The sequence below is a fragment of the Cryptomeria japonica genome, chromosome 10, assembly GCF_030272615.1.
Source record: "Cryptomeria japonica chromosome 10, Sugi_1.0, whole genome shotgun sequence".
Classification (NCBI taxonomy): domain Eukaryota; kingdom Viridiplantae; phylum Streptophyta; class Pinopsida; order Cupressales; family Cupressaceae; genus Cryptomeria; species Cryptomeria japonica.
Genome location: NC_081414.1, coordinates 188,083,732 through 188,100,865, shown reverse-complemented (window position 1 = coordinate 188,100,865; position 17,134 = coordinate 188,083,732). Strand labels below are relative to the sequence as shown.

The 17,134-nt window shown below is 40.7% G+C and overlaps 1 protein-coding gene across 5 annotated transcripts in view; it reads left to right on the top strand.

Moving 5' to 3' along the window:
• The window catches only part of LOC131079162 (uncharacterized), a 109,387-nt gene that overhangs the window by 71,321 nt on the left and 20,932 nt on the right, over window positions 1–17,134 (top strand). Inside the window, exon 4 of one of the 5 annotated variants that reach the window (XM_059212137.1) lies at window positions 11,926–13,358. The exons of the other annotated variants lie outside the window; for them this stretch is intronic. Coding sequence (XP_059068120.1) covers window positions 11,926–11,988 — 63 coding nt within the window. The 3' untranslated portion in view covers window positions 11,989–13,358. Of the gene's footprint in view, window positions 1–11,925; window positions 13,359–17,134 lie in introns of those variants that run through there. 5 annotated transcript variants of the gene reach the window in all.

Here is a 17,134-nt window from a genome sequence, read left to right as displayed (position 1 = left end):
GGTTTCAGGGTTCGGGGAGACAGGATACCTCTTCCAAAAAGGGAAGGGGTAGACAGGTTCCCCGAATCTCGAAATCCGGAAAGGAAGGTCGGGTTTTGGGGTTCGGGGAGACGAGATACCTCTTCCCAAAAAGGGAAAGGGTAGATTGGTTCCCCAAATCCCGAAATCCGAAAGGAAGGGAAGGACGGGTTTCGGGGTTCGGGGAGACAGGATACCGCTTCCCTATGAAGGGAAGGGGTAGACTGATTCCCCGAATCTCGAAAACCGGGAAGGGAGGGAAGGCCGGTTTTCGGGGTTTGGGGAGATGGGATACCTCTTCCCTAAAAAGGGAAGGGGTAGACTAGTTCCTTGAATCCCGAAATCTGGAAAGGAAGGGAAGGTCGGGTTTTGGGGTTCGAGGAGATGGGATGGGGTAGACCAGATCCCCAAATCTTGAAATCTGGAATTCCAAAGAAGGAAAAGAGAAGGAGAAAGGACCAAAGGACTCCGAGGTGTGAAGGCAAGATGCAAGGGCAAAAGGAGAAGGCCCGAAGTTCGCCTCATGACAAGAGAACACACATTTTTTTGATTTTCTGACTTGGTGCTTGATCAACTGGGGCAGAACTGGTCCTTGGAACATATCTCTGGTCGGTTCTTACTGATGGACCAAGGGTGTCATAAAATGACAACATTTTGGCGGCCTCTGCGGGGGGCTTGCTTGCTAAGCATGAGATCCAAAAGCCTTGAGCATCCATTGGGCACTGAGTCATTGGGAGGACCCAAAACACGTGCGTGCCTACACTTGGAGGGAAGCTGGAAACTAGAGCACACATTCTCTTAAGGAGGATGTAGTAGGTGCAAAAGCACTTATGAAAGCAAAATAACCTCTAATCTAATATTTACATTGATTTACAACAAGAGGCAACTGGTGCATTTGCCTCTGTCAAAGGCAAGTGTTTCGAAGGAGCTGATATCTTTCATACCATAGTTGCATTCACCACCCAACTGCGATAGTTGAAGTCTCTTGTAAGCATGCATCGGATCACACATATTGCTTATGTGGTGAATGAACACTTCACCATTCACCTTGCCACTATAAGGAAGCCATAGAATGCAAGCATCTGAGACATTCGGGGATGCATCAAGCATACATACAGTAGTAAGGGGGGAGTATTTTAGGAGTAGGTTAGCTTCAATATAACTACCCCTTGCAAAAGAGAAGGCATTTTCCTCATACAAGGGGGCATCATTATTTCCACAATAGCCGACCTCCTCCAAGCATGAGTTGAAACTAAAGGAAAAAGTCTCAAACTCACATGGTGATGAAAAGTATACCATACCTCTTTCTTGACCTACACAATGGGGCTCCTCATGCATATCAAATAGAAAACTTTGACGCTCGGGTATGTTGTCAATTTGAGCAACAAGAGAATTAGTCTTTTGACATGTATGTTGCTGCTCAACATCATCATCCGTGATATGTTGGTCCCAAGTGAAACATTCAAGCTCAGGCACATTGTCCCTAATGCTAAACGCAACATCTTCATCTTGAATGAAGACTTCATATTCAACATCATCACATTCCAGGATAGGGGAGAACCAACATACATCATAATCATATGTGCTGATACTTAGTTCATCAGCACCAACTTCAAATTTATGAGGCACTTAATAAGAAGATCTAAAATCTTCAAATTGCGCCTCTATTTTTCGTTTCTTCCTCTTGGCAACCAACTGCAATAACCAATTTCCTTTGCGGTAGGTCTAAACCTTGATCTTGTTGAGCATAAGGGAGCTCACAACTAGCAAACAACACTCCCCTCCTCCTCGATGATCAAACCAATCAGCTTTCTATACAACAGGTCTACCTTTAAAGGGTGAAATAGTGTCAATAAAAGAAGATTGATCTGGTATGGGATGTTGCAAGGGAGGTTGTAGGGGGGAAAGCTCTCGTAAAACAACAACTTGAGCTACTTTGAAACTTGGGATTTTAAACTTAGGAGGTTTATTTGAAGGCTTAGAAGGTCGTACCTACTTGAAGCTTGGGATTTCAAATTTGGGAACCCTAGGGGCAGAACCCTCCGCCAAATATGAGCTTGGCCTCCATGAATGCTAGTTGCTTAATTTCCTCCTTCATAGTAGCAACAAACTGCATTACAAGGAACTCCTTATGTTGCTGTCTTTGGGCTTCCATCTATTGTTGTTGAAGCTAAGCCTAATAAGCAAGCTGACCTTGTTGTAGACTATACTCCTGCTCCCTCTCAACAACTTCTAACTGCTCTTGGAAGTTCAGAATTATATCCCTGATGCTGACATCTTCCAAACTTTTCTCATTTTGATGGGCACGTCGGAAAGAATTAAAATATGCTTCTTGGGGTCGTTGATAAACATGATTGGGATGTCAAGAAGGTTGAGCAGGGCTGGGAGGGTGGCAAGCATATTGCATGTGCTGACACCTTGTTGCAACAAGGTTGTTCGGGATGAAACTAGGAGCATTCCTAGTATGATATTGCTGATGAGAAGGAAGATAACCAATAGGCACATGTAATGGAGGGGAAAAGAAGGTATTCCCATGATATGTATTCATTGTAAAGCATTTGGAAGAGGTAGAACTTGTTTAATGAAATGCTTAAAAGAGCAAAAGGATTTGCTCAAGCAAAGACAAATAACATACCAATAGATTCGCTAGATTGATTGCAAAGTTGCCAGGTGCTTGAAAGATGCCTCTCCAAGGCTGAATACACTAAAGAAATCACCAAATCTTCAGCTTGATGAAGGATGAGTCCCACCGGGTGTGCCAGAAACTGTTGTCACAAAAGTTTGCACCTTTGCTGAGCTATCAACTCAGCAACCTCGTGAAACATGGAAACAACCCCGAAGTGTGGGACCTTGCACAAAGGGGTTGAATCTCTGGAGAAGGCCGACTTCCTTCTCAATCCAAGTGCAGGTATTGAACCAACTCAATGCTCCAAATTCTACTTCTAAACCTATCTTAACAATTCACAGAGGAAAAGGGAAGAAGGAAATGCTAAAACGAAAGGAGGTGATGCACCAAGATAAGAGATGTTCCTCTCCCCCACCCAAAATGACACAAAGAATCAATTGAAATACCCTAGAGATGCACATGTTGGACACAATGGATCACTAAGAGGGGGATGAATTAGTGATTTAAACACTTCTTTCCTAAACAGGGATATATCGGTACAATATAAAACAAACAGAGTGCTGACCGGTAAACCAAACAATGCAAACTAAGTGTATGAAAAGATTTGCTATAACATCAATATAACACATACACAAGAATGCATCACATAACACTAGATATACGAGGAAAACCCAATGTGGGAAAAACCTCGGTGAGAGTTGCTGGAGATCTTCTGCTCCAATCCAGCCTCACAATGAAAATGATCTGATTACCATTTTAGGGCACCAACCCAAGCAACACCAACCCCTAATTTATGAGCATCGACTCAAAGGAGCACCAACCCCTGAACAATTTATAGGCTACAACCTAAAGGAGCTACAACCCTTGCACTAAGCACCTAATTAGTGAAGACAATATGAAAATTCAAATACATAAGTAAATTCCTTGTTCCAAATGAAGTTTTGCAACCCTCCAATATTATGCTCTACCGGTTTCAATCTTATCGGTCTGTGAAACGCCCACACACACTGCAATACTGCCTTTATGCTGGTCCTTACTCTGTTGAAACTTCTCTCCCTCTGACTGCTGGATTCACTTCACACTTGCCCACCCTTTGCTAGGTTCTATCTCTGTCGGTTTGTTCTTTGCCGGTTCACACACACCTTACCGGTTTCTCCTTCAACACACAGTCACTTAAGATTTTTCTTGTTTTTCACTCAAACAATCTTTTCAGCCTAACTTTTATTCACCAACATCATCACATATCATTTAGCAGCAGCAGCCTCATCGATTTAGACTTGTATATTTATACAAGTCTTCCTGTCAAAAACCAATTCAAACTTCAGGCGGTTAGGGTTTCTTTCCTGTTGGTGTAAATAATTATTCATCATGGATATTTTTACACCTTACTTAAGTTTACTTAGGAAATGCATTTCATAGTAGTTTGGGTATGAGACACTTGGGTGTTTGTGCCAACATTGGGCTAGTGTGTGTAGGAGAATTTCCACCTTTTATGGTGTGATCTTGTTGTTACACTCCACATTCAGTGGGTGATCCACCTCATGTGGAATATTATATTGTTTCTCCTACCTACCCTTGTTTCTTATTGAGCCACATGTCATGTTTATGTGCTCACATATCCATATAGCCTTGCCTATATAAGCAGGCTCATATTCATTGTATGTATCGATTGATGATCTAGTTGATCATATTTTCATCTTGATAGAATACAGTTTATTTCTATCATCTATTTTGTTCTCTCTTATTTGTGCTTTCCATTGCCTCTTGATCTTGGCAAAATCTCACATGGTATCAGAGGTGGTCCATGTCTCACATGGTATCAGAGCCATTAGAGTGTCATTGGTTTGCTAATTGAGAGAAATTTGATGTTATTTGGGGTTGTGTATTTTGGAGTTTTCTATTGCAGGGTTTTATTGAAGCTTGATGGGTTAAATCTGAGGTCACCATTGGATTGAGGAGGTCCAAGAAAGTCAATTTTGTCTTTTGTTTCATCCAAATCGGACTTCGGAGGCCAAATCTAGAGGCATTTGAAGTTTGACGTTGCGGCGGAAATTTTCCAGAAATTATAATTTTGCAGGCAATTTTCAAATAGCGATATCTCACTCATCCGGACTCGTTTTTCGAGCAATTTTTTTTGTTTTGGGGTAGAATTTTGTGGTCTGTACATTGGTGCAGAATTTTTTTGATTTTAGGATATAGGTTTTTTGGAAATCGCGAAATCCCGATTTTTACAACTTTGGAGGCTTCGTTTGGGCTCATATGGACTCCTTTTCAGGTGCCGTTTTTTTTGAAAGTGCATATTTTTTCATCTACTTTCATAATCTGCCATCTGTTTGCAGTGATTTTAAGTAGAAATTGTACTTTCATTATTTAGCCATTTTTGGCATATTTGGTACTTGCATTTTGCTTGGATCTCAGTTTAGATCACTAGCAGTATTTGTTGAAGTCTCTTAGATCTCATTTTGAGAAGTTGTAAATTTAAATCAGAAGTCCACTTTGCCTTGTTTTGCAAGTGGCCCATTGTATACGCATTAAGTATAAAGTGCCAAAATCACCATTTTGGGGGGATTTCTTGATTGAGTATTTTGGGGGGGTGTCTTGTGTGATTGTGCCTCTCTCTATCTTGTGTTTTTTCATTTTGGTGCTATGGGTTCTCCTAAATTTCCACTTTTAACTCCTCATAATTATGCATCATGGAAGATTGAGGCATGGAGTAAACTAATGGAAAAAGGACTCATTCATTATGTAAATGAAACATTTACAGCACCACCTGATCCTAAGGCTGATCCTAATGCTCAAATTGAATGGCTTACTAAGAATGCTATGGCACTTGGAACTCTTAGAAAGTATGTATCGGATGACCTCATCTTTCACATTGATAAGTGTACAACAATTAAAGAGGCTTGGGATATTTTTAAGAAATTGTATGGTCAAGTTGATGAGATTAAGTGCTACAAGCTTGATAGTGAACTCACAACTTTGGATCCCAAGGATTTTGATACAATCCAAGATTATGTCACAAAAGCAACTGAGCTAAGAGAAAAGCTAAAGAATTGTGGAATTGACAAAAAGGATGCTCAATTGGTTTATAACTTGTTGGACAAACTTCCTTCAGAGTATGCAGCCTTTGTATCTAGCTTTCACACCCATAGGTTAGCTCAAGGTTCCTCATACACTTCTCCCTCATTTGATTCATTCACGGAGATGTTGATACTTGAGCAATCTAAGTTGACCACGATGGGGATTCTCAAATCGTCAAAGTCACAAGCTTTGGTGGCTAACAAAGGGAATCAAAGTAATCAAGGAAAAGGCAAGAATCAAAAGCAACCTAAGTCTAAACCACAACAAGATGGAGCACAATCTTCCTCTCCACAACAAGGTGATTCACCATTTTCACCTAAGAGGAAATCATATAAGGACAATCTTTTTTGTGGATATTGCAAGAAGTCAGGACATGATGAACATCATTGTTATAAGAAGGATATTGATGAGTTGAAGAATCTTCTTGAGAAGAATAGAATCAACCTACCTTCTAGAATGTCTACATCGACTTCTTCTTCCAAGGATAAAGGAAAGGATCACTCTTTTGGGACAGATAAAGGAAAGGGACAAGCTCTTTGTGCTACTACAAGTCATGATTCAGGGAGATGGCTTTTAGATTCAGGGGATTCTCATCATATGGCATCTTCGCAGTCTATGTTTTCTACATTTGAGCCTTGCCACATGCCGCAAATTTTGATGGGCAATCATACATACATGGATGTGATTGGTAAAGGATCTATTGCCATTGGGGATAACTCCTTCAATGATGTGTTGTGTGTACCCCACTTGACAAATAATCTTCTTTCCATCTATCAAATCACACATGGGGCAACTAGGAAAACTGTGGAGTTCACACCTGATTCAGTTATTATTAGAGACTTGGAGACTGGAGCTATCATTGCGACTGGGGTGGTTGATCATGCATCTCGGTTGTACTCTTTTTCAGATTTTGGTCCTATTGATGAGGTTGATTCTTCCTATGTTGATGATTCAGATTTTGAGGAGAACTTTGGGCATTTGAACTTGGGGATTCTCACATGTGATCCCGTTCTTGAGCCTTGCATTTCATCTCCTTCTATTGATATCACACCACCTATTGCACCTGATGATGCAGCTAGTGCGACAGTTTTGCCTTCTTGTGATTCAGTGTAGTAGGATATTTCATGTCTTCCAGTTTCAGTTGATTGGGATGCCTACTTGACAGATATTGCAGGTTTGTTTGTGGACTCCTACATTGCAGATTTGGGAGACATAATTCATGACATTCATCTTCTCTTTGATGAAGATGATCCTTCTTTGATTGTTGCGAGGGATAACTCTGACCCTCTTGTGCATTCTCTACATGATCAATCTTTAGAGGTTGACATGATTGTGGATACTTTTGTACAACACTTGGAGGAGGTCTCTTTATCTTTTGAGGAGACATATGAGTCTTTGGATATTGTTCTACATTCATCTCCACTAGATATTGGAGTGCCTTTTTCAGTAGTGTGGAACAGTTTACCACCTTTGGAGGGGGTACCTTTCAGCATGGACATGGGGACACTTGAGCAGTTTTTAGAGATTCCTTTCATCATGAGTATTTTTGCTTCATCTTCCCTTCATGGTTGAGGAGACTTTTTGGATCCACCTTTGGTTTTGTTTCTTCCTAAGGGGAGGAATGTGGTTCGACGTTCATGGAGCAGTTTCTTCATTCATCTTCGAGCTTCTATCATTGGTGCAGATTCCACATTGAGGGGGGGCCTCCTAGTCTCTCTTCTTCTTCTCTCATATGGGGGGGACTTATTCCTCACATGGGGTTTTGTCCTTCACATACTTCTATGAGAGTTCTTTGTATCTAGTTTTCATCTCTCTTTTGGGGGAGGGTTTTTTCCCATTGGGTTTTTCTCTCTTTCCCTGCTTTGTGAGAGATTTCCTTGTATTGGTTTTCATGTATTTGCATTTGTACATGGGTACCTAACATGGCCTAGTAGCTGGGACCCATCTTGCATTGCTTAGTTGCATTGTAGACTTAAGTGCATTCCCCTAAGTTGCACTTAAGGGGGGGTGTTGGTGTAAATAATTATTCATCATGGATATTATTACACCTTACTTAAGTTTACTTAGGAAATGCATTTCATAGTAGTTTGGGTATGAGACACTTGGGTGTTTGTGCCAACATTGGGATAGTGTGTGTAGGAGAATTTCCACCTTTTATGGTGTGATCTTGTTGTTACACTCCACATTCAGTGGGTGATCCACCTCATGTGGAATATTATATTGTTTTTCCTACCTACCCACACCTATTTCCTACCTACCCTTGTTTCTTATTGAGCCACATGTCATGTTTGTGTGCTCACATATCCATATAGCCTTGCCTATATAAGCAGGTTCATATTCATTGTATGTATCGATTGATGATCCAGTTGATCATATTTTCATTTTGATAGAATATAGTTTATTTCTATCATCTATTTTGTTCTCTCTTATTTGTGCTTTCCATTGCCTCTTGATCTTGGCAAAATCTCACATGGTATCAGAGCTGGTCCATGTCTCACATTTCCTTCAACCAAATCTGTATCCAATCTGATTTGATTTGCCTTGGATCGCTCATTTGCTTTGGGGGGATGCATCTATACATGTTTTTATTCATCCAATGCATGTGTGCTAAAAATAGCAAACTTCACCTTGCTTTACGGCCTTGATCTTTGTCGACCTCATTTCACCCATCTGTTTCTAACTGAAGGTCAATTTGCAATCGGATTTTGTACCTCGATCATAGAGCCAACAATTGCCTGATCATTCTCTGTCGTCTATTCTTCCTCGAGCCGCATCAGTCTGTCATCAACCCGTGATTTGCGGTTTTATCATTTAATGACCACCTGCTACATAGACAACCATGTCGATGAACGTTTCATCGACCTCTGCATGTTTTTCACCTCAGCTCCATGGAGGACACATCAACATATATTCAACTCACCGACATAGGGTCGGTTCAAACTTAAACAACCGGGAAACCCTTCTACTGGTAGAACCTTACCGGTATGACCAACACACTGATCAATCACTCTTACCGGCAACACATCATACTGACAGTTCATCTTGCCTTCCGGTATGTCTTCATGCCATTCGTTCTGTGTAGCTCACCGGGTGTTGTTGTGATTCATCTAACATTCCGCCTCTTCATCACAAACAAACAACCAACCTTCATACCGGTTTATGCCTTAGCGGTTATCATACTTACCGGTTATCACTCAAGCGTGCCAACACACTCCTGCATCTCACCTCATACTGGTGATAACATTTGTCAACTGAGAACATCCTTTTCTTCTTTATGCCGGTTCAATCTTCTTCATACCGGTTGACACACTCTACCGGTAACCTGCGATACCGGTTGACATCAATGACAACTCAATGCCAACACAAACTTTAGTTACATGAATGATCCCAATGCATGTATGGAGGTTAGGTTTTATTGAATGTCAAAGGGGAGAAGGTTTCCCACGAGTCACACTCAGAGACAAGTTAACACAACATATACATGAGAGAAAGCCACAAAACATGTACTTATAATGAAGGTAAGAAAACATACACAACATGCATAAGTCGAAGAGAGGCAAGAATGATAATTTCAATTCGTTCTCAGGCCAATGGCCAAACTTACAGTTGCATAAATGCAAGAAAATATACAAATCTTCAAGAGAAGTGAAGGAGCAGAAGGTAGCTTTAGCTAGTAGGGAGAGAAAACCCTTTATTGTGAGGCATAATAGCCTTTCCAAGAAGATAGGGAAGTGCACGGATCTGACATGGTTGTGCAAGAAACCCATCCATACCCTGACAAGGCAATCACAAGAAGAAAAGTACTTCTGGAAGGTAGATTGCTTGACATTCCAAATAAATAGGCATGGCTTTAAACCCCACTTGATGGCAAACCTGGAAAAAACATTAAATGCTATCCTATAGCTCCATGAATGAAAGTAGACAAGTCGCAAGAGTTGGTGGAGCATTAAGAGCCTTGAGTGTTGATCACGCCATCTAGAAGTGTTACAAGTCATCGGAGGTCAAACATTGAGCCCTGAGGAAACTGTTGCAAAGGGAGAGGAGTCAGGAACCTCAGAGTTTGAAGGGATGAGAGGGAGAGGAAAGGAGGACCTCGAATTTAGGGATTCAGGGAGACGAAATACCTCTTCTCAAAAAGGGAAGGGGTAGATCAGTTCCTTGAATCTCGAAATCCAGAAAGGAAGGGAAGGCTGGGTTTCAGGGTTCGGAGAGATGAGATACTTCTTCCCAAAAAGGAAAGGAGTAGACTGGTTTCTCAAATCTCGAAATCCGAAAAGGAAGGGAAGACGGGGTTTCAGGGTTCGGGGAGACGGGATACCTCTTCCCAAAAAGGGAAGGGTGTTGTGACGTATTCACACATCGCCCCATTGCAAATGGGGACCCCTACTTTTCGCTTTCTAGGATTAGTCCTCTTAGCTTAGTTCTGGTTAGTGTTGAGTCTTTTGCTATGGACCTTTGCATTGAAAAGGTATAGTGGGTCAAGAGGTCAGAAGTTGATCAAGTTTGTCTCTTTAAGGTGTACCGAGGTTTGACACTTCCTTTTCCCAGCCAAGATTTTATCACTTCCACTTCTCCCAACACTGCCCGTGGGTGCCCAGGCCCGATCACTCTCATTTCCATTCCTCACCTTTGCCATCACCATTCCACCCTTCCATCCTTTTCGTCTCTCTCTTCATTCCATAACCATCCATCTTGACGGCTTTCCACTTCCCCTTTCCTACCATCACCATTTCACCCTACCCTTTCCACTTCCATATCCCTTACCTTCTATCTCTCTTTATCTTTTATCACCTTCACCTAACATACTCATCTACTACCCTTCACCTACATTTACTCCTACCAGTACATCCCTTAACCTCCATCTCCCTTCACTTAACTTAAACCTACCCTTCCATCTTACACCCTCACCTTCCTATCCTCTATCCTCCATCCACCTTTCATACCCCATGCCTTAACCTCCTTCCTATCCCTATCCTAACCTACCACTTCCATGTCCCTTACCTTACATCCCATCTTCTAACCTATGCCTTTACCTAATAACCCTCTCCCCATCCTAGTATACTCATCCACTACCCTTCATCTACATTTACACCTACCTTGCCCACACCTACATCTTCCACCCTCCTATCTCTATACCCCTTAGCCTACCACATCCTAACCTCCCTACCTACTTAATTATTCCCATTTCCCACCTTTATTCCTAATTTCCTTCTTCCTACCCACACCTTTCCACTTTACCATCTACCCTCATCCTAGCCTACCTCTATCCTATCCCTATCCCAACCCCCTTACATCTCACACCCCTTACCCTTTTCACTACCCCTTATACCTCCCGTTCCACTTTACTCCCCATATCCTAACTCCTACCTCCCACCGCAGCACTTCTTATAACCCCGTATCCACTTTCAATTACCCCTTATGTCTCCCTTTCCCCAGCATCTTCTCCTTCCCTTCCTCACGTGGCATTTCCCTTACCACTCTTCCCTTTCCCCACAACACCTCACATTTCTTCGTCAATCCCTGCCTCATCACATCTTGGGCCCCACACACTCTAAAATGGAGAATTAAATAAATTCTTTCAAGACTCCCATCTTGGGTCCCACATAATCTGAAATAGAGATTTGGAAAGCTTTTTTCAAGACCTAATATTTCCTTTTATTTCCTTTACCACGTATAGCTTTGATTTGGCCCCACCAAAATTTTCAAATAAAAGAAAAGTTTTTAAAAGAATTCTAAAAAAAAAATGTATCCACCTCATCAGTCTTTGCAAGGTGTGGTAATACAAAATAAGGAGGTGGCCCTTAATGAAGATGTGTCACTTTAGTGAAGATAGAAGAAAACAGACCCTTTAACATCCACCGGCTATATAAGAAGACACTCATCCTCATTCTAAGGCATCGATCAAAGCAATTTATACAATCTGCTCTGGATAAAATGATTGATCATTTCATTGATGAAACATACGTTGACAAGGAGAATTGGAACAAATTTGAGTTTAAGGCAAGTTGCAGCAGACAGAGAGGCAAAGCTACAAATTTGAGGATCAAAATTCAGATCAGAATTGATCAAAATTCAGATCAGAACTGATTGTTATTTCCCAAATTTCTGATTGTTATTTCCCAGATTTGAATTAATGATGCATTAAGGGTGTGAAGAATTGTTTTGTTTGCATGTTTCTTGATTCATTATATGTCTTTCAGGTTTTGATAGGAGGATCGGAAGCTGATAAAGAGATGGTTTCAGACTACATTCAGGCAAATTGAATTCAAGGACTCGCACATCAATATCCACATTTGAAAAGAGACAATATCAAAATTCAATCACATGAAGAAGATGGATCAGACCATTACTATGCACTTACAGAGCTGAATGCAGGATATTCAACACCTTAAACAGAATTGGAGTTTGATACAAAGGCAAAGGGGCAGATTTCAAAGGAATTCCAGATCATTTTCCAAGGTTCTGATTTGATGTTTGATATGAAGATAGAAGAAAAGAGAAGGATGAGCACCCAAGGAAGCATGGAGGACAAGTCACGACAACATCAATCTGGAAGATAATTATTCAGAAATAACTTCCTCCACCATTCAAGAGATCTGATCACACTTACATTGAGAAGCAGGTTGAAAGGAAGTGCTCCCTGATTGGAGTAAAATCTGCTTCCATTGCTCATAGGTGGGAGCGATGTAGGCACTTGAATGGATGAAATGAAAGGAGTGGGCAAAGGATGTATTAAATTTCAAGTTTGGATTTCAACTTCATTTGAACACTTGAGTGAATTTCCTGATTCGCTCCTGTACCTTCCAAAGGGACAGGAGCGAAGTTATTCGAGCTCATGTACCTTGCTAAGATCAAGAAGACAGGATTGGAGAAAGAATGGACAAAGAGAAGGAATTGACTTATACATGCCCTTGAAGTAAGTGAATTCAAAATTGAGCGATGAAAAAGCAAAGAATTTGTGCAAACTTGACAAATCTGCTCCTGACCCTTCCAAAGGTATAGGAGCGAATTTTCTTTGAGGTCATGTACCTTCCAAAGGTACTCAAGCGAAATCTCTTCTAGGCCTTCCTGGGGGTCAAAATGATGATATTTTCATATGGAAGAATTGGAATCTAAGCCTAAAATGATGAAAAGAAGGCAATAAGTGAATTTAGCTAGTAAAGAAGCTGATTCGCTCATGTACCTCTCAGAGGGACAGGAGCGAAATCCTCAAATGGCCTCAATTGCTCACTTAAACAATCAAATGGATCCTATTATGAGCTAGGTTGAGGGCAGATGGACTTGATCAAGATGGAAGGACTCAAAAACTAAGTTTAAGAGCAAAATTGAAGGAATATGAAGTGTTTGAATAAAAAAGAAGAACTTCGCCTTTCCAAAGGTACAGGAGCGAACTTCTTAGAAGGACCCCCTATCTCACTTAATGCACTAAGAAGATCTGGTTTTAAGCTAAGATGGAGGCGAATTGACTTGATCATGGTGAGAAAGGAATTAAGAAATCAAGTCAAGGCAAGATAAGGAGGAATTGAGTGTGAATTCAGCTGAAAACAAAGTTTGCTTGTGTCCCTCTCTAAGGTACCAAAGCGAAATGCATTAATGGTGAATGATTTGCTAATAAAGGCGCGTTAAAGGATTTCTTCAAGGTAATTTCAAGTAGCCAAACTTCCTAAAAATCATAAGAATTAAACATGCCTCAATCAAATAATGGTAAAAACTTCATCATTTTCTCAATTCGCTCACGTCCCTTTCTAAGGTACCAAGGCGAAATTTTTTTAGGGACCTGTATTGGAACACTGGCTGGAGAGAAGACTAAAAGCAAGCAAGTTGGCCTATGAGCATTAATGCAATAACAAAACCAATTTCACCTTTTGGCGCCAAAGAATAATTTGAATTTACAATGTGAGAGTCGGCCAGCTTAAGGGAGATGCAATTAAATTTATTTATCCAAAGCAAAGTCGGCTTTTAGAGAAAGAGGTGAAGGCGCCAATTTAAAGGAGGTTGATTCTTAGTTATCCATCATTCATTTCAAGACATCTTATCTTCCTAAAAGGCGAATTCAAGATCAGATTTGAAGAGCGAACTTCAGTAGTCAACAGGCGAATCCTCAAGAAAGGATCAACATGTCTCCAGCTTAGACCTGATTCAAAAAAAGTGAACTTAAAGAACGAGATCCACCGACAGTTAAAGGAGTGAATTCCAGATTTGTCAATTACAAGACAACAATCTCCACAAGCTGAAGTTCATCAAGGAAAAGAAAGAAATCAGAAGGACCAGGCTGGAAGGAAGATCGGAACGAGGATCTCAAGAAGGATATTTCGACATCAAGGTCAAAGGAAGACCTCCTTAAGAGGATCTCATAGGCAAACACAAGAGAGTCAAGGAAGGGTACATCGTTCATCAAGTATATCAAAGACGATGGAGGATCGGCAAAAGTCATCGCAAAGGAAGTACCAGACAAGGTGGCATCCCAGTCATTGTTCCTCCAGTCAGATAGGTCCACATCAGCATGTCCAGATCAATGTACCCGACTCACCAGTGATGGCACAAACTTCGAGGCACCTACCCCGATTTCCTATTGGTCCACACTCATGAAATGTAATTTTCTCATTGGCTAAAGGAGTTTGTTGTAACAAATCCTAATTAGGATTTTCATCTTGTAATCCTAGCCATTGATTGTAAATCAATTAGAGCCATTGAAATGTAAAGAGCTCTCTATATAAGGCTCTGGCTCTTCATTTGTAAAGGTTAATAGAATAAAAAGATCTCTTCCAATCCTTTTTTTTTATTTTGATCATTTAAAAAGGTTAATAGGAATTATCTTTTGAATTTTGATATGGAACCAGTTGAGCTTTCAAAGCTAAATTTGAGATTTCAAGATCTCTTATTCCAGAAAATCCAAAAAAGTAAAAAAAATCAAAAAATCAAAAAAGAAAGATTTCTCAATGGAGCAACAACAATTTCATGACGAGCAACAAGTTGATATTCCTCAACTTTGGTGGAGATTGAATACACAACTTTATCCATGCCGTTTGTCCGAGTTTGCAAGGCCAGGGCAATGCCGAATCCATGAGATACATGAACATGATGAAATGCATTGCTTGAAATACTTATCATCAAGGATGGAATCGGCACCGCAGGGAAAAATCTTCTTTTGGGATGTCCCCAGGCCAGAAGCAGAAGAAGGCAGTTTCAGCATCTCAGAAAGTAAAGATCTTCTTTCAAGCTTCTTATGGATGATCGAGAGTCAGCTTATTTTGAATGGTGAAATGCATTTAGAGTGCTTATTACTACCATTGTGGTGTAGGATTCATAACGTATCTCACCCTGAATTTACTTGCTCAGTATGTGAAATGGCCATCAACCAAGTCAGATATCAGTTTGGAATGTCGGCTTTGTCCGAGGAAGAGTTTATTGTGAATAGATCTTGGGGTGCACATCTCGCAGCTGAATTCAGGAGAACCTATGAACAAGACATTGCTCCAGCACCAGATTGTGAGAAGAACCAGTTGCACGTCAACGATACAAATGCACCTGATAATCAATGTATTACAGTGGAAGATCCAAGTGTTGAGCAAGCAATCAAAGAAGAAGATGACTCATTCCTTGAAGAATTCTCATTTATGCTACAAAAGGAAATCCTTGAGAATGAAATACAAGAGGTTTCAAGTAGCATCCTTGAAGAGGACAATCAAGCTGAGATGTTGAATGAGGAAATACAAACCATCATAAGTGAGCTCAGATATGAAGAACAATTCGAGGGGGCACTCAGAGACACCATCATCATCATGCTATTTGAAGGCGTGCTGAAAGATCTCATGGAGGAAGTACAAATGGAATCACCGCCAAATTTTTTTCAAGATAAACAAGTTATGGTGAGTGATGTGATTCATCATTAGATCCAGCCTCCGGAGACTATGCTTGAAGATGAAATGCCACCAAAGATTATATTTGATCAACTAGAGGAGATGTTTGAAGCTCAATCCATCAAGGAGTGCTTAGTTTTTGAGGATATGCTTACAAAATTTCATGGAGATGCTTGGTTTATGCAAGATGTCTCAGTGAAAGCAAAGAATGTTGAGCTATTCGAAGGGGTGCTAGGCTTATTTCAAATGGAGCTTCCAAATCAAGATCAACATACTGCAAATGCTCGTGGAATGGTTCGTCATCAATGGCGACCTCCTGAAGCAGTTGGTGATCTCGCTTCCAACAATACACTTCCATTCAAGCACAAACAATGCCATGTTGTCTCTTTCCTTAGTCCTAGCCTTGAAAGTTATTACGATTTTGATTACGGGGGTCTTGGGAAAACAACTTGCATTTGGATAAATCATGGTCTTGACGAGCTACCTCAATTGATTATCTTACATGAAACCTTGCTTGAATATGAGAGATGCATGGTGAGAGCTTGCTTTTCCGCATTCAAATATGAATTTGCTTGATTGAGAACCATAACCTTTGCCATGCTCTTGTTGCACAACCTGAGAAATCATGTAAAGACATGTACATACTTCGCTTCTGTGAGTCGTGTCAAGTCTGGGAGTCTTGTATATAGTTTTAGAGTAGGTTTTCCTTTCGTGTGTTTTAGCTTAGAGTTCTTTTGAGCCTTGTTCTTAATTTGCCTTGAGTCATTTGACTCGTGATTCTTTAGTGGCTCAGGTGATTTAGTTCGTTGGCTTTTGGTTTGCTTTAGTTTAGTTTGCTTTGAGTCAGTCTGTCGGTTGGTTTGCTTTTGAGTCGGTTGGTTTGTTTAGTTTAGGTGTCCTGAGTAGGAGCCTCCATTTGTGAGGAAGGTGTCTGTGTTGTTTGCTCATGCGCTGGCAACATCTTGGATCTTATGTTAGACTCATTTCTTAGATATCTATTCATGAAGTACTTTTGAATCTGAGGATATTCCTCTCCACCTTTATCATCTGATCAAGACTTGTATTTGGCTTGGAAGGGAATCACTTTTTGTGTCTTGATGCCGACATCTTTTGATTACTATATCTTTACACATTAATAAACTCCGAGTCATTATGGTTTATAGGCGAAACTGTGATTAGTGAAAAATCTAAAATCTGGCTTCAGCGCCACCACAATCCTCAAACCCTAGTAAGTTTCGCTGCTTACAAGCCAAAGGAAGATCGGAATGAGGATCTCAAGAAGGATATTTCAACATCAAGGTCAAAGGAAGACCTCTTCAAGAGGATCTCATAGGCAAACGCAAGAGAGTCAAGGAAGGGTACATCGTTCATCAAGTATATCAAGGACGATGGAGGATCGACAAAAGTCATCATAGAGGAAGTACCAGACAAGGTGGCATCCCAGTCATTGTTCCTCCAGTCAGATAGGTCCACATCAACATGTCCAGATTCAATGTACCTAACTCACCAGTGATGGCACAAACTTTGAGGCACCTACCCTGATTTCCTA